Source organism: Mixophyes fleayi, chromosome 1 (assembly GCF_038048845.1).
Source record: "Mixophyes fleayi isolate aMixFle1 chromosome 1, aMixFle1.hap1, whole genome shotgun sequence".
NCBI classification, from domain to species: Eukaryota; Metazoa; Chordata; class Amphibia; order Anura; family Limnodynastidae; genus Mixophyes; species Mixophyes fleayi.
In genome coordinates, this window is record NC_134402.1 from 294,991,020 (window position 1) to 295,014,986 (window position 23,967).

The window sequence follows — 23,967 nt, forward strand, 5'->3', positions numbered from 1 at the left end:
GATTGGGTTTTTATCTAGCAAAATAAACTTGAATATGAAGTCATTTTATACATATTTGCTTTTTATTAATAATTTATAACTCATATTTTTTTAAATCAATAGTGAATATATTTTATTTCTATATGTGGGTCTAACTATTTTATTTCAAAAACACTATTCCTACCCATTGAAGCTTACTTTATAATGTTAAACGACAGTAAGAAATTGACAGATTAGCCAATGTTAGATCAAAATTACTGTGCGTTTAAAGCTATGGTCTCAAGTATGTCTGTCAGTCTTTTATTGTTTTTAGTAATACAGATACTTGTATAGATATTTTGCAGACGAGATGCATTTCCAACATATAAAAAACGATTCACAAATGCTAAAAATTTTCCGCCCCTGTGTACTAAGTCCTAAATTAGATTACAGACTATACAGGCTGCATCCCAGCAGCTCATTGTGACCACTATATCTGTTCTGTATGAATGCAAAATAACTTAACAAGCATCTATATAAATATGAAAACTGCCTGATACAATAACATTAAAAACAAAAGAAAGGTAGCTAGAAATAGCTATGTGCTGCAAAATAGTATGTTATGCTATAGCTTTTTTTTACATACCACAGATATTTTTGCCGCTATCTGTATGTAGCCACTGGACTTTTTTAAATGTATCTAGTCACACCAGAGGTAATTTACCTTTACTACATGTTTACATGGTACACATATCCTTTATTTGTGAAATTACAGGTTACTGCATGCATATGTTCATGCTTCTTGCTGTATTCATCTATCCAAACATTTTGCAGGATGCTATGGAGACTAGCTGCTGTAGGGAAACACTTTTCTATGGGCATGGACCAGAGAAATGGACACACAGCACTGCCTTTTATCATATTAAGCCCTCCTCCTCATTCATTTTTATTTATGGTTTTTCTATAAAGCATACTTGCCTACTTTTAGAGGCAGCTGTCCAGGAGGGGGTCCATCGAGGGGGCGCGGCCACGCGTGTTCTGCCGCTAGGCTCAGCCCCTGTCAATCTTAGGCCATTTTAGCCAATCGCAGCAGGGGGCGGGGCCACAATGGCGCGTTTAGCCCCTCCTTCCGCTATCTTCAACAGCGGCGACTTCTGGATCCGGGATTTTTGCCTGCTCTCTCGGGAGTCCGGGAGAACTCCCAAAAATTTGGGAGTCTCCCGGACATTCTGGGAGAGTAGGCAACTATGCTATAAAGTACTCTTTGTTTTACTCTCTTTTTAGCGTAATCTAATTTAACCAGTTGATGGGAAATCAGGATTGCCTCTCTTTTTATGTCAAATAAATACGCTGATCAGCCACAACACACCTGCCTAATATTATGTAGGTCCTCGTGCCGTTAAACTAGCTCTGACCTGTCAAGGCATGGACTCTAAAAGACCTCTAATTCTGCACAATAAATGATTTCCAGTGTAAAGAATTGTATCCGCTTAGTAATCCGTCTAATGGACTAAGCAGATCTCTCCCAGCAACTGTACGGTTAAACAACTTGCAATTCTCTCATCAGCAACAGTTTTAGGCAGTTTCATAATAGAATCAAAATTCTGATGCAATATAGACAAACTCTTGTGATAAATGACTGTTCTCTAGCTTGCAGATAAGTTTAAAATTTTGCAGCAGATATGGTTGGAATAAACTTTTCCTTCAGACAGTGCTATTACACCTCTCTATAACAATATTACATTTCCGGTCAGAAGCTTTAATAACACAGTTTGATGTCTCACTTAAATAACTTGAACATAGCAAAGCAAAATATCCATAAACTTATTTGTGTTCATATGAGTCCTGCTGATATCACATGGGCAGAGGCAAGCTAGGCCTTTTCCTTTCCTTCTGGGCTGGCTGTTACGTCTAGAACTTTAGCTGTCCTCTTTGTGATAGATCCTCTATTATCACCTGCCGCCTTCATAGCACACTTCACACCAAAACATCCATTAGTCTCTAACAGTCTGTTTTTGGCTCCTCACCTTTTTCCCCAAGAAGCTCCTGAAGCCTTCTAGTACATTCTTGGAACAATGTATTAGAAGACTGAGCAGTCTGGGCTGTAGTTTGCAGTTTGTCCACCCCAAAATGTCTGACACAATTTGCATTTAACTTCCCAGAGGCACTCTGGGGACCTAGTTTTCTGAATGAATGCATGCAGTAATACACCTGTAATTTGCACGGTATTGCAGTAGCTGGCACCAACACACTAACTGCAGATCCTTTAAGTCCTGTAAGTTGTGAGGTGGGGCCTCCATGTCTCAGATTTGATTTTTCCGCGCATCCAACAGATGCTCTACTGGATTGAGATCTGGGGAAGTCAGCACCTTGAACGCTTTTTCATGTTCCATGAATCATTCCTGAACAATTTTTGCAATGTGGTTGGGCGCTTCACATGAGGTAAAAGAAAAACGTCATTCATCTACCAGGCTACTTTCCTTTGCTCCATGGTCCAGTTTTGGTGCTCACGTGCCCATTGTAGGCGCTTATGGCAGCGGACAGGAGTCAGGATGGGCACTCTTTTGGGTATTCAGCTATGCAGCCCCATATGCAGCAAGTTGTGATGCACTGTGTGCTCTGACAACTTTCTATCATAGACAACGTTAACTTTGTCATCCCCTTGGTCCAATCCCTAATGCCTAATATATCCCACCCCTTGACAGGTGCCATTGTAATTAGATAATCAATGTTTTTCACTTCACTTGTTAGCAGTTTTAATGTTGTGGTTTATTGGTGTATACAGCATGAATTTTACTGCACTGGTGTATATGCAGGTTTTTTTCATTTTCCACATAAATGAAGACATGTCCTACTATTGTTTTCTTGCATGCTGTATAGACTGTTGAATCCTTCATGCACTTGGTTTACCTTATCACTCCAGACTCTTAGCTCAATTAATTTCCCTTTAACAAACTATAAAGTGAGTTCTGATTCTGATCTAGCTTCATTGGAATTAATTAAAGTCTCATATGATTCAGGATGGCTGCACAGAATAAAGCTGCTATATGATTGTCTTTATTGTCCTCTCTGATTTCTGTCAACTGGTCTGAAATTTCTAGAATTGACTTTACATGCACTTGAATTTCCCAATATTTTGGCACTCAATGTCTACTGTATAATTTGCGTAACAGGTACAGTTTGCTATTTAAATGCGTTTTTCAGCATACCTTTTGCTATGATTTGCTTCCTGATGGGAATCAGTTCATCATGTTCCACAAATAAGCTTATTATTGTTTTACCATGCCTGTTTCCTTTACCCCACTCTTTAGAAATGCTTTTTGCACTCTCTCTGCTGAGTACTTTCCCAAGTCCTTTTTTACCTAGTAGCATTTTCAATTTAAACTTCCATAGTTGGTAATTGTTGTTGTTACAATGCTTGATGTAAACTCTACGCTGGTGGACCTGGTGACTTAGATTACAACCATGCCATAGTTGGGCCCATAACCTGTTATCATCATCATCATCATCAACATTTATTTATATAGCGCCAGCAAATTCTGTAGCGCTTTACAATTGGGAACAAACATTGATAAAACAATACTGGGTAATACATACAGACAGAGAGGTAAGAGAACCCTGCTCGCAAGCTTACAATCTATAGGACAATGGGAGTTAGAAACACAAAGGCATGTGCTACATCATATTGCACAATGGACCAGCTAGAACGCAAAGGTAAAAGTATTGACTGGGGGGTGTGTGTTGCAGTGTAGGTCAGAGGGTTGTTGTCTTGCGTTAGCTGTGTAGAGGATGGTAATAGGGTAATCTAGGGAAATTAAGATGGTGTCTGAGGAATATCATAACCTTGTCTGAAGAGGTGGGTTTTCAGTGAACGCTTGAAGGTTTGAAGACTAGAGGAAAGTCTTACTGTGCGAGGGAGGGAATTCCACAATGTGGGTAAGCCCGGGTAAAATCCTGTAACCGAGAATGGGAGGATGTGATGAGAGTGGAGGAGAGACGTAGATCTTGTGCAGAACGGAGGTGTCGAGTAGGGAGATATTTCGAGACCAGTGAGGAAATGTATGTCTGTGCAATTTTGTTGATGGCCTTGTATGTTAGTAATAGAATTTTATATTGGATTCGTTGAAATACAGGCAGCCAATTGTAGAGACTGACAGAGTGGCTCAGCAGAGGAAAAACGGTTAGTAAGGAAAATCAATCTAGCCGCTGCATGCAAAATAGATTGTAGGGGTTCAAGTCTGACTTTGGGAAGACCAGTAAGGAGGGAATTGCAATAGTTGATGCCGGAGATGATTAGTGCATGAATTAATGTTTTTGCAGTGTCTTGTGTCAGATATGTGCGTATTCTGGAAATGTTCTTTAGGTGTATGTAACATGATTTAGATATAGAGTTGATGTGGGGGATAAATGACAGTTGTGAATCAAGGATTACACCTAGGCAACGAGCTTGCGGGGTGAGATTTATGGTCATGTTATCAACAGAAATTGAAATGTCAGGCAGGAAGCTTCTGTTTTTGGGTGGAAATATTATTCATTCAGTTTTTGAAAGATTGAGTTTGAGTTGGTGAGAAGACATCCAAGATGAAATGGCAGAAAGACAGTCAGTAACGCGAGACAACACAGATGGTGAAAGATCAGGAGAGGATAGATAAATTTGTGTATCATCCGCGTAGAGATGATACTGAAATCCAAAGGAGCTTATTAGTTTTCCAAGAGAAGTGGTGTAGATAGAGAATAGCAGAGGACCTAGGACTGATCCTTGTGGTACTCCAACTGATAAAGGAAGCAGAGCAGAGGTGGATCCAGAGAAATGAACACTGAAAGAGCGATTAGATAGGTAGAATGAGAACCAGGATAGGACAGTACCTTCAAGACCTAGGGATTGTAGCGTTTGTATGAGGAGAGAGTGGTCAACAGTGTCAAATGCAGCAGAGAGATCCAGGAGAATTAGAAGAGAGTAATGGTTATTATTTTTTGCTGTGATCAAATCATTGACAACTTTGGTCAGTGCAGTCTCTGTGGAGTGTTGAGAGCGAAAACCTGACTGAAAAGGATCCAACAGGTTGTTTGCTGTAAGAAAGTGTGTGAGGCAAGTGTAGGCAATTCTCTCGAGAAGCTTGGAGGGGCATGGGAGATGGGGCGGTAATTTACAAGAGAGTTAGGGTCTGAATTTTGTTTCTTTAAAATGGGAGTAATCACTGCATGCTTGAATAGTGATGGAAAAATACCAGTAGAAAGAGATAGATTACAGATTTTAGTTAGAGGGGGAATGAGAACAGGAGACAGGGACATACCAATTTGTGAGGGAATGGGATCAAGAGGACAGGAGGTAGAGTAGGAATATGAGAAGAGAGTAGAAACTTCCTCTTCATTTGTGGGATCAAATGAAGAGAGAGTGTCCGAGGGTGCTACAAAGGAATTGAGCCTGAATTGATTGCCTGTCAAGGGAAATGATACCATTTCAAGCCTGATCTTATCAATTTTGTCCTTGAAATAGGAAGCAAGAGCCTGTGCAGTGATGTTAGTTGGATGATTTGGGGTAGGAGGATTCAGAAGAGAGTTAAATGTGTTAAAGAGGCGTTTGGGGTTAGAAGCTTGAGCATAGATGAGAGATCGGAGGTATGCTTGTTTAGCAGTGTCCAGAGCATTTCTATAGGAGTGGTAGATATCAGTATATGTGATGAAATCATTAGAGGCACAAGATTTATGCCAGTAAACCTGTTAGAATGCTTTTTCTAACTAAGGACATAGGGACACATTTGGGAACAACTTTACCTTTGCATATTTAGTATACACAAGAAATCATAACAGTATGATCTGTCTGTAACTTATTCAAACAGAGGATCAACAGGGATCATAACACAGGGATAGGAATGGTTCACAGTTAACATATTGAACTCACATAGTCTAGCAATTGTTTTCCCTCCATCCCTTAATCAGTGATATGTAACTGTGAACAGTATAAGTAATGTGGAATATTCTCTGATGTAATGCTAACGCATTTTGGGGGGGTTTAAGGCTTTTTTTCATAGGAGCTGCCTATGGTGTAACTGACAATCCTCTATTCCTAAGGATCTGTAAGCCCTCATAAGCTTTGCCCTCTGCAAAACTTAGTTTTGACCCGTGCTCCTGGATGTTCTACCTAGGACTGTTCGAGGTGTCTTTGTTGTCAGGAGATATCTCCTCAAACTAGAAATGCACATATGTGTGCGGGAAAATCTCCAGAAGCGCACTTTGCAGAAGTATAAATACAATGCAAAGTCCAACCTCCTACCATTTTATATCACCTCTTTCATTCCATAAACTTTTACATTTTTCTCCTAAATAGTGCTTGATTTAGCCTTATTTATGGCTTATAATTGTCAGAATGTCATCATGTGATCTGGTAGTGGAGTTTACCATGTCTGCATTTGTGGGTGCTCAGTTTTTAGCCACATTTGAGATCCGGTTATTTTCGAAAGGTTGAGCTTTTTCCCCCCTATTTTGCAAACTGGAACAGTACAGTGTAGCACAAATCCTTAGACTGGAAAGTAAAACAATGTGTTTCAAATTCCCATATTATAATATAAAAAATAAATGTTTATACTTTTACTTTATTTAAAAAAATTCTGTTTGCACATTCACTAAGCTGATTGTGCAACATTATCACAAAGGACATATAGGTCATATGCACATTTATTTAACACTGTAAAGCAGTATATTTGAAGATTTAATATGTATAGCTGTTAGCACAGATGCTTATTTTTGCCTTTAGTTTTATAGGGTTGGGTACGTTATAGCGCCGACTGTACAATGTTCTTTAGAAAGTCTTGTACATTCTACAGCCGGCGCCTCTTTAAATTACTACCTTAACAGCATGAATGACAGTGTGGCCCTTCAAAGTGACGTAACTGTAGTGTGTCGGGATCTTGTTCGAAGTCTCCATTTCAAGCAGTCGTATTACCACTCTGTCGGCAATGAGACCTTCGGTGTCATCATGTTGGGGTATGTCGTGTCGGCGTTTATGTCATCGCTGTTATGACTACCACCGGTTTTACAATAGTGTCTTGATCACTAAACATGATTTCTATTTTAATCAATCTCCACTCCGAGCCACACTCGCTCCTCTTCTTTCAGCTATGCTCTTTTGCCATTAGATTGTAAGATCGCTCATGAGCAGGGTCCTCCCTACCCTTTGTTTTCATCTCTGCATTTTTTTGTCTACCTTGTATTTCCATGTTTTATGTATGATCTGTTTTCCCCACTATTGGGTTCTGCGGAGCATTTTGGTGCCTTACAAATCAACAACAATAATAATATTACATTTTAAATACTTAGACGACATACAGAATTAGGCTACATCTAGAGAGACATTTAGAAAATGCACATGTTTTTAATTCTTCATGTTGATACATCCAGGAGATTGGAAAAGAAAATTACAATTATTTTTACAACTATACCTGGTGGTTTCTAAATAAAACACTCAGGTGTTTTGGTAGTGTATTTGAATTGTGCTTTACATATGCTGCAACTAAAATCTGTCTAAACATAGCCTAAGATTACAGAGAATACTCGTCACTAGCAAACAGTAAAGAAGCTTATGGCCAATATGAAAAAAAACCCAGAAATATTGTCAAGTGTAAATAAAATCCAGACGGTCAATTACTGTATTTAAGGTAAAATCTAAATAAAAAAAATGATATAATTTCTAATGCACCCGATTTTATTACTTATTGTTTCATATATATCACAATGCTTATAGCTGCTGCTGAAAATAACCCCTGCAGTCAGACAGTTTGTTAACCTATAGTGCCCCTGGAGGCTGTCTCAGGAAATGTATTTAAGACCTTAATGAATTTTGAGATCAGTGTTTCCTGCTGCAAAGCTTCATGTTTCAGACATCAGACCACATGTTGAAGGTCAAATGCAATGTCTGAGCACAGAGTTCACTGTAGGGAGAATGATTCGGGGGAGTATAGAGAGCACAAGTAAAATTGTTGTGGCTTTCTACAGCTGTACGCTGTGGGAGACTTTGATTTCATGAGCGAAGGACGGATGCGGAGATAAGAAATGTGGATTGAGCATTTCAAATAAAATAAATGAAAAGTTTAGTTATTAAAGATTAATCTCCTCCAGAAAATAGTTACACCGCTGTCATGTGGCCATTCATGTAAAACAGAATCGTTATTGGATTATTATACAATTTAACTACAACTTCATGATAGACTAGCCACCACTGATGTCATGTGTTTGTTTGTAATACACTTTTTTTTTTTTTTCAATGACCTGTTTCATGTGAATTATGCACAATGTACCTTATGATCATTTATTGTACTCAATTTATCTCTATCTTTTGGCCAAGAAAAAAGACATGGGGCTAAATGTATCAAGCTGAGATTTTTCTGGCGGGATTCTAGCTATCATTTATTTAGTACATTTTACAAAATGATAGCTAGAATCTGATTGGTTGCTATAGGCAACATCTCCACTTTTCAAACCCGCCGGAAAACTCACATTTACCCCATGATGTTTACAAAACTAGGAGAAATGTGTGTAAGTTTATATCATTCACATATGTGTGCATAAATATTGTGGGAATGTGTACATTCTCCACTGCAAATTCTGGTTAATTGTGACCGTGCAAATTCTGCATATTATCCAATTGCAATGAAGTGATTGTATGGAAATGACATGTAAGCAACCACGTTTGGCTGTGATTTAGAGCTATTCTACAAATGTATGATAGACTTTACATGAATTCATGTAATAACAATTCATATATTTCCAGGTTTAGACGAGCGAGTTTATTTTTGTAGTTCATTGCAAAATCTTCTTTAAAATGGTTGTGTTCTGAATTCAGGGCTCATGGACCAGACGCTGTGCTTATGGCAGAAGGGAATCGTCCAGCTGAACTTACTCAGTCCCAGATGCTTCACATAGCTCAGCAGATTGCAGCAGGTATGGTGTACCTGGCCTCCCAGCACTTCGTTCATCGAGATCTGGCAACGAGGAACTGTCTGGTGGGAGAAAATCTCTTAGTGAAGATTGGAGATTTTGGAATGTCTAGAGATGTATACAGCACTGATTACTACAGGGTAAGTTGCTTGTCATAATCATTATAACAATAATGGGATTAAGCAACATCTTTCATGTCCACATTAATTACTTCATGGAGATGGTAGCAATGAGACACATATATTGTAAAGAGAGCAGGGATGAGATCATGACTTACTTTCTCCGAGAATTGCTGTGAGTTAAGAAAGCAGTATTGTACCATTGTTACCTCTCTGGCAGAGATAATGCTTTTACAAAAAAAAAAAAAAAATTAATAATTATAATGTTATCCTTTACCGTTTGATTTTTGTTTTTTGCTTCTCGGTAATGCTGCATGAGTGATGACTGGCGCTCCCAATAATTAAACCATGTTTTGTTGTATGCAAATGTAATCGTTATCATAAATACATCAAGTTTAGAGAATACAGTGTAGTCATGGCTCACACAAATGCAGAACAATGTTTTGTAACAATCATTATATTAGGTGCAGCCAAATGTCTGCTATTGATCTGCAGGTAGCAGTCAGTGTCTAGCTGCATACTATGGGAAATAGTTCTCTGTGTCTCTTTGGTTCCTTTAAAGAACATAAGAGCTCTGAATATCAACTTTAGCTAAACTGACAGTTTCAAAACTTCTTTTTCTTCATTCTTCCTTTCATCTGTCTTTCTTTATTTCTTCCCATCACTACATCTCATTCCATTGTTGTTATTAAGCTCTTTTTATTGTACCAACAATTTACGCCACTCACATAAGTGCCACAGTGTTGTTTACAATGTTAATTGTCTACCACACAAACATGCACACTAAAATTAACCTATGAGTTTGCTTTGGACTCCCTTTTCCTTTGTCTGTATGCCTTTTTATCCCCTCCTTCAATTCATTTTTCTTTCTTCTCCTAAGCTTAGTGTTGCACCCACCTTTGTTCTTTCCCTCGTTATCCTTCTTTTCCTTCTCCTTACCTTCCTCGTCCTTCTTTTTTGCTTATTCTTTCCCTCTTTATTTTCTTCTCCTTACATTTTTCTACTCCTTATTGATTGTTTATTCCAACTTAACCTTCGTCTTCCTTGCGTCTCAGTTGTTCTACCCCTCCTTGACTTTATCCCTTTTCTCCTTACCGGCCTCTTCCTTCCTATTTAGCTGTTCTTCCACTTCTTCTCTTTCTCCATCTTCTCCTTACCTTCTACCTCCCTTCTTGGTTGTCCTTTCCCTCCTCTTTCTTTGTCTTCTCCTTACCTTCCTCTTCCATTCTTTCCTCTTGATTGTTCTTTCCCTCAGTCTATTTCTGTGTCTTCTCCTTAACCTCCTCCTCTTCCATTCATTCTTGTTCTCCCTATTCTTCCCTTACTCCTTCTTTTCCTTTCATTTTTTTCATCTTCCCTCTTCTTGTCCCCTTCTTTTCTTCTCTTCTTCTATCTTCCTCTTGCCCATTTTTTTATTTTTCTTCTCTATTAATTTTTCCCACCTCCTCCATCTCTTTTATTTACTTTGCTTTTCTGTTTCTCAGATAATGTGTAAAATAATAAAACACTTCCCAGTCTAAGCTGTTTTGTAATAATATATGATCATATAGTAACATTTAGCAGTATTTTATTACTATTTGCTTTTAACATTGAATGAGATACTAATAGTTACAGATACAACTGCCCATTTAAAGCTCCCCGCTGAGGTGAACATTATGGTGCAACCTCTACTTCACCACAGCTGTGATAATAACACATTAGCAATGAAGAAGACAATCTGTATATTATTTGCATACAAAGCAGTAGGGAATAGTGGATGAAAATCACTGCAGCACTACTCTTCCAAAGAGTCATCTAATACAGGCATGTCAGACTCAAATGACAGTGAGGGCTTTGAACCTGACATTTATAGATACGCTCACCCCTGCCTCGGCCTTTAATGGTCAGTTTAGGCAGTGTGCACAGACTTAAAATTGCATATGGAACCTTAAGAATTGGTACTATACTGATGTTGCATATAAAATATGAACATATACTCAGAAATACTTCGGGCAGCACTTTGGCTTAGTGGTTAGCACTGACCATGGCCTTATCTATGTATAGTTTGTATGTTCTCCCCGTGTTTGCATGGGTTTCCTTTGGGTGCTCCAGTTTCCTCCCACACTCCAAAAAAACAAACTAGTAGGTTAATTGTCTGTTACCAAATTGACCCTAGTGTGCATATGTGTGTGTGTGTGTGTGTTAGGGAATTTTGCCAATGATTGATGTATGTGACAAGTATTCTCTGTACAGCGCTGCGGAATTGGTGGCGTTATATAAATAAATGATGATGATAAATTACATCCAGACACTCACAGAGCAAGCAAAGTGCATTATTCCACACATAGAGAATAGGATCACTTACTATTACGTCCAGTGACCAGTATGTGCAATGGTACTGTACAGTTCATACTTATACAATAAAACATATACTTAAAATAGTATCTATGAGCATGAGAAATTACATTATCCACAATAGAATTAGAATATACAATATGAAGAGATGCTGATTTTTATATTCAAAAAATATTAATTTAACATTACTATGAAATTATCAATGCCTACTGAGTAAGTAAATATATGGAGAACTAAATCCAGAATAAGAAATGATTGTGCAGGTCTGCAATATTAAATGGTGAGACAATATAAGGTATAGATCAGCCTGAGACAAATATTTAAACCCCAGAACTGCTCTGAGATCAAAGTAGGCATCGAGATCTATGTAAATAGTTTGTGGAAGAGTAGGTACACAAAATAGAAAGACCCTTGGTAGTTTACTCTACAACACAATGTACAATCAAAGGGCTTTGCATTTTAAATGCTAGTCCATTTACAAAATATTTACATAGGCCCAACGTTCTACTCTGATTTTGTAATAATCTGTGAAGTAAAGTAGGGGGCTATCCCTATGTTAAACATATGAATGTATTTATTGGAATTTATGGATGTAGATTGACGATTGGGGTACTGCAACTTAGAAACATAGAATTTGACGGCAGATAAGAACCACTTGGCCCATCCCTCTGATCCTACTTCCCTCCAGTTTCAGTGCATGTCCTCGTGTTCTAGTACTTCTTTTCCTTTGAAGACCTTGTTAAAACCCTTGATATATTTGAACTTTTCTATCATGTACCCCCTTTCCCTTCTCTGCTCCAAACTATACATAGTTTGTTTTGTATGTTTTTTGCTGTAGGCCATGCACCAGTTTAGCCTTTGTAAGTCTCTAATGTATTTATATCCTTTTGGAGTTATGGCCTCCAGAACTGAACACAGCATTCTAGATGTTGCTGTACCAATGACCAATACATCTGACTTGCTTTCCTCATTGCTTTGCTACATTGCTTACCTGCCTTTAAGTCACCTGAAATAGTGACTCCTAGACCCCTTTCCTCCTCAGTAATTTCCATTATAGCGCCATTGATACTATATTTACCCTTTGTGTTTTTGAGACCCAGGTGCATGATTTTGCCATTAAACTGTAGTTACTACACTCTGGACCATTCCTGTAGTCTACTTATATCATCAATCATTTGTTTTACCCCTCCTGGTGTATCTACCCTGTTGAATATCTCTGTGTCATCTGCAATAAGGCATACTTTCCCTTCAATACCATTTGCAATGTCACCAATAAAGATATTATAAAGCACTGGTACAAGTACAGATCCCTGGGATACTCCACTGGTAACCTTTCTCTCCTGTAAATGTACTCTATTACTATAACTCTCTGTTTTCTATTCTGCAAACAAGATTCATTCAACCATTTTAGAAACCAATCCCAAGCTTTCAAGTTTACTTAAGAGTCTGTGATGTGGGGCAGGGTCAAATGTCTTACTAAAGTCTAGATAAGCTATATCTACAGCCCCCCTTGATACCTTGATCCATACTTCAGTCACCCAGTCATAAAAGTCAATAAGAATTGTTTGACAAGATCAGCCCCCTAGAAAATCCATGTTGTTTGAGATCCTGTAAATTGCTGGATTTTAGATATTCTACAATTCTTTCTTTTAAGAGTGTTTCCATCAATTTACCTACTACTGATGTAAGGTTCACTGGTTGACAGTTGCTTCCACTTCTGTGTAATGGGACTACATTCGCTCTTTTCCAGTCCTCGAGTTATTTTTGTAGCTAGTGACTGGTTGAATAAATCTGTTAATGGTGTTACCAGCACCCCTTTAAGCTCTTTTAGTATCCTTGGATGTATCCCATCTGGACCCATTGATTTTTCCACTATCAGTTTTTAGAGCTCGATTAGGACCTTTGTGAAAGTACTTGTATCTACTGAACACTGAGCAAAAAAATGTATTAAGATGTTATTACCTTGTCTCCCTCAACAAGACTCTCACTTTTTAGTCTTATTGTTCCTCCTTTTGTTTTTCTCCTTTCACTTATATACCTACAAAAAATGTTGCCCCCTTTATCTACTAACTGGGCCATTTTCCCTTCAGCTTATGCCTTTGCAGATATGATTACTTTCTTAGCCTCCTTCTGTCTAACAAGATACACCTCTGTGTCTTCATTAATCTGAGTCTGCTTATATTTCCTACAGGCCATCTTTATTGCTTTCACATTACTTGTTAATTCTTTTGCAAACCACACTGTCTTCCTCTTTCTTGTGCTTTCCCTAACCCCTTTGATACAAAGGTCTGTTGCTTTTAGTATTGCACTTTTTAATTCTTCCTACCTCTCCTGCACTCCTTTCAAGTTCCTCAACTCTGCCAAAGAGTCACTTACACATTTTCCCATCTCTACAAAGTCAGCCTTCCTAAAAACTAACAACTTTGTTTTTGTATGGTAAAAGTTGGTCTCTCTATTTATACTAAGCCATACCGCTTGATGTTCCAAGGTTCTCACCTATATTTACATTAGATGTTCTGTCACCTTTTGCAAGTATTAAGAGACTTGGCAGCTTGAGGACAGTAGTTTCTATGAAACATTCAACTAACACATGTCGGTTCTGCAGTAATTGCCAGGTAGGGTGTTATATCAGGTCTCCAGAGGGTATGAGAGCAGCAGGAGTTACTTGGACACATAGCTAATCATGTGCTCAACAGCTTGTGAACTCCTTCAAGTAGGGACAGTAGTCACCCTGGTTGTGCATGAATACCATAACTCCTGATTGGCTAGTTCTGCACAGCATGCCTTCCAATTGTCTGGGGCTGAAGAATGTGCTCCACTGTCTCCAATATGGGTTCAGCAGCAGATTCAGGGGTCCTTCTGTTTCCAGATACCCTATTAACCATGTGCTTATTGCAAGAAATGAATCCTATTATTTTCAGAGCTGCTTGCTTAGTTTACTGTGTGAGTTTCCAGATTTTGAAAGGCAAATTACTGTAAGCTGCCCATTCTTCTAATTAAGCATAGAACAGTTAGTATAACATATATACAAAGGGGGCACATTTCTATATTTAGCGTTTAGAAATAAAAACCTTTGCAATTAGTATTTTTGTATGGTTAATTATAATTATGAAAACTATCATATACTCTATTGCAGTTTTTATATATATATACTGATTTTGCACATTTAGAGCTAGCAAAAAAAGTAAATTTACTCCTGGACGAACCATGTTACAATGCAAGGTGAGCAAATGTTTTTTTTTTATGCATGCAAGGAAAATACTGACTGTTTTTGCCTGTAGCTCCAAATAATGGATACTTTTATTGTTACAGTGTCAGTTAGGGGCATATTCAATTGTCGGCGAAAACGCCGAAAATCTTGCGTTATTACGGTATTTTTCTCGCTGGATTTTAGCTCGCAGCTCCCTGAGCTCGAGCTGAAATCCAGCTAACTATTACCGTAATAACGGTAGTAGTTTTTACGCAGCGGGATATTCATACAATTGAATATGCCCCTTAGATTTGAACTAGGCATTGTCCTCATATGTTAATGTCTCCCACAGAGCAACATGGTTTTGCCAAGGTGCAAATTAACTCTTTTGGTTTTTTCCTAACTCTAAATAATGGCCATTGTGAATAAATGTGACCTAATAAATCGTTTTACACATTTTCATATTTTACCTCCTAACATCTCCTACTCTATGTTTCCCTCTGAGAAGGTAACATTCATCAACCAATCCATGTTTTTCTTCCTATTTTTGTTTTGCTGCCCTATAATTGGTAGATCCTTTGGTCCTGTGCCTGTAGGGTACTGCTATGAATGCTGTGAGCTGTAGTTCTAATATAACTGTTGAGAGAGGTTGCCTTCCTCGGCTGTGAAATATAAATGTAAAGACACCAAAGAGGTAACATTTTTAGAAGGTCAACATTTTTATATGTTATAACACACAATTTAGTATTTTGTAAGTGAAACTGAAGTAGAATCCTATGCACTTATATTGCATTTAGGGATTGATGTCTTCTCGGCAATATTTCTTCACGTCCATGTTCAGGTTTCCAAGGTTACAAATCCATAGAACAAATGAGCAAGAGACACGCAGGCGACATTCATTGGAGTGCAGGAATCAGGACTTTCAGACTCCCATCTGCTGTAGAGATCTTAAAATAATTCATATTATCTTATCAACAACGTAATACCATGCTGTCATTTATTTACCACCTAGCTTAATTAATATACATATGCAATATACATAGTTCCCTTGATATAAGATGCGTTGGCTGAAGAGGGATCTACCAATTTTAGAAAATGAATTTGCAAATTGTAATGCAGAATGAGTCAATATTTATTTAGATTGTTTTAAATGCATTGCTGTGAATTAGCTTTACGTTCAGTATCATTCACAGTATTACAGGTATAATTCGGCCTTTGTGTTCTCTCTATCCAGGGAGTCTATTGACCACAACATGCAACTGGATTCTTAACCTCTTACGTATTAACCCATGCATTCTGTGCATATTTTAGACTCATCTCTGCACTACTACAAAGCTGTTGCCTAGTAGCCAATTAATTCAGGTCTCGAGCACTTCATCTGCGAACAACACAAGAGATACTATTCAGAGGTTGCTAGGAAACCCTTTTCTGCAGCAGAAAAGTAAAATTGATTTAAAAGGGTTAATCGAGGAAATCTACAAATGTAGTGTTTGCGCTATTTCAATTTGTTTTATTTAGACACATTTCTTTGTATTTTGTAACAGTAAATATATTTACTTTGTGAAATAGCATAAAATAAGCGTGCTGTCGTAATTAACTATAGAGACAACAAGGGTGCTTACAGCTTGTTATACAAACCACCCTGTCCTTTTCAATGGTGTTTTATGGAGTTCTTTTGAAGAGACTAGATTGATTGAGTCTTCCAGTACTAGGAAAAGGTTCACATGGCTAATGGCTGCCAAAATAAGGTGTTGGCCTTAACACTGGTTGGCGTTTCAATCTCTTAAAATTATTGTAATCTGCACTAGTGTGAAGGGTCGTTCTGAAGGCCATCTTGCAATAATAGTCAGTATTTTCTGCACCGGCTAGCTGGTAAATAAGGGTTACCAATACTAGAGGACCTCCCTCCAAATACACAATCACATGTGGGCAGACTCCAATGCAGAGGAGTGCAAATAAAATATTGGGTGTCAGGCCATCTCAGTTCACACAGAAACAACATTATTTATCTCCTCCTCTCCTCCAGCACAGAGCACAACGATTACAGATAAAAGTTGTATGACCACTTCAACTCATTCAGCTCACACATGCAGCAATAAAATACTACTGGTAATTCACACATCCGATGTTGTAGGCACAGGTAGTTCACAACATCCATCAGAGATAATCATTTATACATGCAGACAGTAGGCATGGTCCAGAAGTTATTGCACCTCACTAGTGCACACTATCTCCTACCTCAGGGACCCTCTTTTCCAACTTACAGCCATACTGCTGCCAAACAGCGACCGTCCCCTTAAGGTATGGGGGTACTTTCCAAGGGGGCTACTACTGCTGCTGTATCGGGTACTTCCCCTATCTCACAGTGGTTGGGAAGAAGCGTTAAGGGAAGACTTCCAGGTATTTTACAGTTGTTACTCATTCCATTGGTCGGCGATTTTTGCATCACATACTTGTAGTCACACACTGACTTCTGACTCACAGTACTCCCCTGGCTGCATTGTTTAACCGTACTGCTACACATGGCACTCCCCTCCTGCTTAGGGCACATAAATTAGTCTCACATCTGGCCATGAACTCTCTCCCCGGGTGCTGACACTCCTGGGGACTATATCAGGGGCTCTCTTCACTCCCTGTTGTCATACAAATGTTTTTTTCCATAGCAGCTGCCACTCATTCACCCCTATCCAGGGCCTCTGGCTGCACATCACCCATGCCATTCTAATCCAGGCATACTTCTCCAGCAACTTTCCAGCCATAGGTTCTACCCTCTTTCAAACCATTGTAGTAGGGGACTCTCCCCCTCTTGTCCACTGTCATACCAGTGCTGCACATCTCCATGCTTTCACTCGTTCTGCACGGGTGCCACTTCTGGGGTACCCCTAAAGGTGAGGATCCCCATCCATTGCCCTATTCCCCACTATAGGGCTCTCTTGCATAATTGGAGGCTCTTACCCCCTTGCTTACCATCACTTACAGGGTAATGTGGGGCTCTTACTGCCCATGTTGGGATCTATTCCCCTTACAGGGGTTCTTAATGGCCCTCACTGTGCTAACAATTTGGGGACATTGGCTCCCCCCCTTACATGGGTGCTTAACACCTGTGTCTTGCGGCATCTGCAGTGCCCACTGCCCCACCTCTTTCACTTGCCAGGGAACCGGGACCACCCCCCCCCCCCTCCTGGGTCCCGGCTAGAAAATGGCTCTCCTTAGGGCAGGAAGCCAGAGTCTTTATAGACTCTGGCATCCACCTGACTCCCTATGTCTCCGGGCGCATATGCACTATTAGTTATACCCCCACCGGCCGTTGACCATGCCCCCAACAATAACACGCCCGCTTGCGTCACCGTAGGGGTGGGGCCACCGAGAACGGCTGCTGTTCTTACATTAGCTATTATTTAGCAGTTCTACTTGAGTTATGGTAATATTTGTGAACTTTTATTTGTTTATGCGACCTATGTCTATGTGGTTGTACTACCGCCATATATGGCACTGCAGAACTTGTGCCCTATAAACATATGTCAATAATAGTAATAATTGTTGCCATGAACTCCATGACAATGTAGTTAAATAAGCCTTAAAGGGAAACCATCACTTAAGTGAAAAATTATTAACATGTTTACTGCAGTAAAATAATATATTTTTTACTTTACCAGCTTATTTCATCTAAAAAAATGGGAAAAGATATAAATAAGATGTTGTGATGTATTCACTGCATTCCGGTATCTAGAATTCTGACTATATTGTTGCTGGTGTCGATGGTTACAAAATCAGACACCAACAGTAGCCTAGTCAGACTTCTAACTACAAGTTTGCTGTGTCTTCTGTGTACAGCAGTTTATACTAAAATCTGATTTGAAGCTGTTTTGTTCCATTTGTAATATTAAGGCAGCAAACACACATATACTACTATCTCAGCTGCAGTTAGAACCGATCAGTCATGGATATCCTTGGTGGTCAAGTGACTACTGAGGAAGGTGTAGGATTGTGCCTGATAAGAAGAAGGGTTATCTTAAGCATGTGTCATGTTACTGTGGTTGCCATGGTAACGGCATGAGCAAAATATAAATCATTAATAGTAGCTTAAAACACAACTAAAAAGATTAATGAAGAAAACAGTAAAATAATGTGTGCCATTAAAGGAAACTAGAGTGATATATATGTCAAAGCAACACACCTCTTTTAGAGCAGGTGCAAATAATGGCCAAAATAAAAAATGTGTTATTTTGCTGTAATAAATCTGTTATTTATTTTTAGATTCCATATTAATTCTTCTTTAAGGAGGTATCCACTCATTTTTTTTATAAACAAACAAACAAAATAAACCATTTGTAACTGTTTTAAAAAGTGTGGCATCTTTGTTCAACTGGGTGAAGACAGGCTCCAGTGTAAAAGGAGATTGCAAGATCTTGGACTTTTGATCACATTCCTTGCAAGTGGGTTTACAAACATTGATTTGTGGGCAAAGTATTAATAGACTATTTAATTAGAACTAGTGTATGATATGTAGAAATGCTGATAGCTTCTTTCTGTGAACCCTGTAACACCACTCATTACTGAACTATGTGAACTTAGCCTTAAAACTGTGGTTATCTGCACAGCAAACCACATTGTTCCTGTGTACATTTTGAGTCAGCAATTCTTATATATTAAATTAATTGATTTTGATAGAAGCATAAGAGGTTCGTTTGAGAAGTGCTTGGAAATGTACATGTTACTATTGATTTGCCAAATAAGAAAAGCAAAATTAATAAGCAGGTTAAGAAAAGGATGCTTAAAGGATAACTCCAGCCAAAGAATGAGTTTTGTCAGTAAATGTTTACTGCCCCAAGCTAGTAATAACTCAGATATCAGGGGTGATCATCCCAGTCACCAACATAAAAGCCTTAAGGAGTATTCCTGCAATGATATTGTTGTAGGAGGAGTGGTTTACTGACAAAATATACTTTTTTCCTGCAGTTATTTTCTTTAAAAAGCACCCTTTGCCTATATTATAATAATAAATGTTTAACAAGTGCTCCCTAAAGTGTGTATCTTGAAACTAAGTGCTACTTAATGTTAGCGATGTTCACTGACCCCCGTGTTTTGATTTTAGTTTTTGTTTTGGGTCCCTATTTTTTTCTAAAATCCCTATTTTTTTTTGCTAAAATCACATAATTTTGCTTTTTCCCCCCTACATTATTATTAACCTCAATAGCATTAATTTCAAGTCACTTCACAGGTCACAATATTATTTTCATACACTTTCAAACAAAAACTGCAGCAGTTGTTGTCAGTGATAAGAAGAAGGCCATTGTCATGCCTGGGCATAAGACCAAAAAATCCACCTCTTATGTGTGGAATTATTTTTACCCAAATCCTGACAGTTGTCTAGCCATTTGTAGCATTGTAAAGCCACAGTTAGTAGCAGTAGGGACCTTAACCATCTAGGAACTTCATCCATGTTATGCCATTTGAAGCTTTTGTGAAAATCAGAAACTTATGCTAAAAAATAACAACAAGCAGTCCAGCATCAGCTACCTCCCTTCTCTCAGCAAGATTCCAGCACCTGCAATCTATACCCCCAACACCTTCATCATCAATATCCTCACAAGTGATCGGAGTTAGTCCTGCATCCAAGTTTCTAAGGTGAGATGACTCCTCCCCTATCCAGGACTCCTCAGAAGAATCCTTGAGCATTAGGCCCACTGCTGCTGGGGGTGGATCTTCAACCCAGAAGCAGGCCAAGAAGAAGACTACTAGTAGTTTACAACAATTGACTGTTAAACAAATCCTTTGCAAGAGGAAGCAAGTATGAAAGCTGTCACCCAGTCGCAAAGCGGATCACAGACGCCATGGCAACTATGCTAGTATTAGATCTGCGTCGAATATCAACTACTAATGCAGCTGGTTTTAGACAGTTACTTGAGGTCTTCTGTCCCCGTTACCAAATTCCATCACAACACCATTTTACTAGAAAAGCTATCCCTCATCTCTACCAGAAGGTTCAAAAAAATGTAATTATTGGTCTACAAAACGGCATTCTACCCACTGTACACTTAACCACAGATATGTGGATAAGTGGAACTGGGCAAACTAAAGATTATATGATTGTGACAGCCCACTGGGTTGGTGATTTGCCTTCACCAGCAGGGAGAGCAGCAGCATGTACCCAAGAACTGCGCATTTTTCAGAGACATGTAACATCTGCTTCACTAAGAGGCAGATTATTATTATTATTATTATTATTATTATTATTGTAGATTTGTAAGGCACAGCCCTGTACAGTAGGGAAGACAAGGACATACATAAAACAAGACATAGGAATGGAGACATGAAAACAAAGGGTATGAAGGACCCTGCTCATTAGAGAGCTTACATTCTAAAGGGTAGAGGGCACAGCTGAAACAAGAGGAGCGAGTATGTCTCAGAGTGGAGATTGGGATAGTTGTGAGGGTGCATTAGTGTGAATAGTGTTATCGAGAATAAGGTCACCTCTAAAAAAGAGATGGGTTTTCAAAGAGCATCTAAAGATTTGAAGGCTGTGGGAAAGTCTGATTGAGCTTGGTAGGGAATTCCATAAGTGGGGTGCAGCACGGGAGAAGTCTTGAAGGCGGGAGTGAGAGGTGGTTATCAGAGACGAGAGAAGGCGCAGGTCAGTGGTAATACCGCTGACAACCTGTTTGAAAAACTAAGGGATTTCATTGCAACATGTCTTATCCTGCTTGGACTCTCCTAAAGGAAATGTGATTTCTGATAACGCCACCAATATTGTTAGAGCATTACAGCGATATTGTGGTATTCCAAAACTACTCTGTATCAAAGCAGGAAAAAGTATTATCTTGTATTTCTGCAGTATTGAGCAGTGAGAGGGCTTTTATTAAGGCATTAATTCATTGGGTAGTGTTAGATTTATAATTGATTCTTAGCTGAGGAAGGTGGGAACGCTGCTGGACACAATACCTGGATATTTCCTCCTCATGTTCACAGAAGTTGTGGTGGCAGAAACTATCACCTGTAGAGGTCACCAAAGAAGGCTCAGAGATAGCAGCAGCAAGGGCAGTTTATCTCTCTGGGTCTGGCAGTTGAACAGATGGTATGATAACAGATCTTCAAAACAACTCTTTGGTGACACTCCTGTACCCTATTTCTGTCATTTCCCACTGTCTTCACAATATTTGTTTAATATTCATGGGAAGAGAAGTATGTAGGAGGTAGAGCACAGAGCTGTTCTATAGCGCAGCCATGTTTTACTGCCTTCCAATATACCGCCAATGTGAGAAGCCTTAGTCAGCATCATTATCTCTGTTATAATGCTGTTGTATACAGTGAAGCTATCGGGGCAGTTACCTAGGACGCTAGGGTATAGGGGGGAACTAAAATACTGAATGAGGTGGACAGTTTGATCTGCATGTCTAGCGACAGGCTCTAAATCTACCATTAGTAAAAGATACAATCAGTATGTCATTTTTATTGTACCTTTCACAAATCAAATAAAGTTGGGTCGGCCTTTTTATCGTTAACATACGGTAAGACACGCTTACAAAATAGACTTAAAGGTAAATATTGTGGATAAGTAGAAGTCCAGATTAGATGATAGAATTACTATAAATTTGGTGGCAAATTTTATTATGTTTTCCACCAATAAAATACAACTCCACATTTAAAATATGAATTGTGGCTAGAAGACTCTAATATCAACACAGCACTTTGGAGATTTACCATTTTCCATGATGGAAGAGCAAATACCGGAGGTGGTCCTATTTTAAAAATAAACAAAGCATTAACCAAGAAAATAGATCTGGCCTCCTAACTGTGATGTACATTAAATTGAGCATTTAATAATTTATTAGGTGAACTGATGCTTAAGTTGCAGAAGGTACCTTAGTGAGGGTTATTTACCATTATACTAATGCATTATTAAACTAGTAATTTAATCTGTTGTTGGGATGGTCACCTGTTTGCTGCATTTACTCTTGATAGCAATATGCTCCGCCTGATAACATTATATTCTTAGGATAATGCTTCTTCGCTATTTCAGTTTAACCCTTTTAAGTATAAGCAGTTTCCAGTCAAAGGGTTAACATGAGAGCTTCAGAGCTTAGAGCGGTTGTTGATTGTATAAGTCCTGCGCATTCCAGGGCTCAGTTTCCATGGCAGCCAACCTGCTCTGCTTGAAATAGGCAATTCAGAACAAGGAAGGTAAAGATGGGAAGAAGTCATTAGTTTTCCAATTAGTATGCAGTGCCATTACTACAGTTTGATTTCGTAAACCATGTGTATTATTTTTACACATTTCAACAGGTAATGGTTGCTTTTTTAGAGCTGTATGTTTATATGAGTGACTTTTAGAAGGAACAAGTAAGCCTATTTAGCGGTAATATAATAAAGCTCCAGAATAGTGCGCACGAAAAACAGTCACCAGCTTCTAACTTGTACATAGATTTCAACTGATTTTTATTTCAGTTCCTCCTACCAGACCTGTTCAAGCAAGATTTGTAAAAGTCGCTTATCAGCAGAAATAAAGATCGTTAATACAATGGTATATTCTCTTCTCTCAGCTTATACTGCACAGGACCATCCATTTCAAGAAATACAATTGTGATAGCTCCAGACAGTAAAGACATATGGAGGTCACTAACTACGGTTTAAACAGCTTTTCAGTAGTTGGATGAATGTCTCTTATGTTTTAGTGGGATATTTTATTGTGCTTAGTTCCAACACAAACAAATTGGAGCTTTTGTGACATTGGGTCTGATTCATTAAGGAAAGTTAAGCAAACGTAAGCAAGCAAGGCAAAACCATGTTGCATTGGAGGGGAGGTAAATTTAAAATGTGATGGCAGATTTATATTTGGGGTAGGGCATGTCATAAATGAGCTTTAAATTTCAGTGTACAAATAAGCTATAAACCAATATTTTTCTTATGTGCAAAATAATAAAGTCATTTGCACCCCTTGCATTGCAACATGGTTTTGTCCAGAACACTTTATTTTTTGCTTAACTTTCCTTAATGAATCAGGCCCATTGTTTCTACCTATTATTTACAAGTACATACATGGCATACAAGTCAGGATGGTAGTGATGTTCCCTGCTGAATGCAGCAATGTACCTGGTTAGAATCTATAAATAATATTTTTGGACAAGAACAGAGCCAAATAGGACTGGACAAGATGTTCTAATTAACTTCAAGGAATGGAGACTGCATTCATGGAGTGCTCCTGGTTTAACAGCTATAGCATCCTTTTAGGCCCGCAGACCTACCAGATTCTTGTACTTTCTTTGAGGTTGTGGTTATTGGATGTCGGCCATTACTTTTAATGGGATGCATTTTGCATCGTCCAACACTTTTGATACAGGATAGCACATTTCCTCATGCACAAAAACGGTTGCAGTTTACAAATATGAAACAGGAAATAAAGATGGCCCAAATACTCCCTTAGTCTTATGACTT

At 38.6% G+C, this 23,967-nt stretch overlaps 1 protein-coding gene across 3 annotated transcripts in view; it reads left to right on the top strand.

Moving 5' to 3' along the window:
- Nucleotides 1-23,967, top strand: part of NTRK2 (neurotrophic receptor tyrosine kinase 2) — a 236,592-nt gene that overhangs the window by 184,841 nt on the left and 27,784 nt on the right. For all 3 annotated transcript variants that reach the window (XM_075211060.1, XM_075211062.1, XM_075211061.1), the window contains one exon: nucleotides 8,798-9,032. In XM_075211060.1, the coding sequence (XP_075067161.1) occupies nucleotides 8,798-9,032 (235 nt within the window). The remainder of the gene's footprint in view (nucleotides 1-8,797; nucleotides 9,033-23,967) is intronic.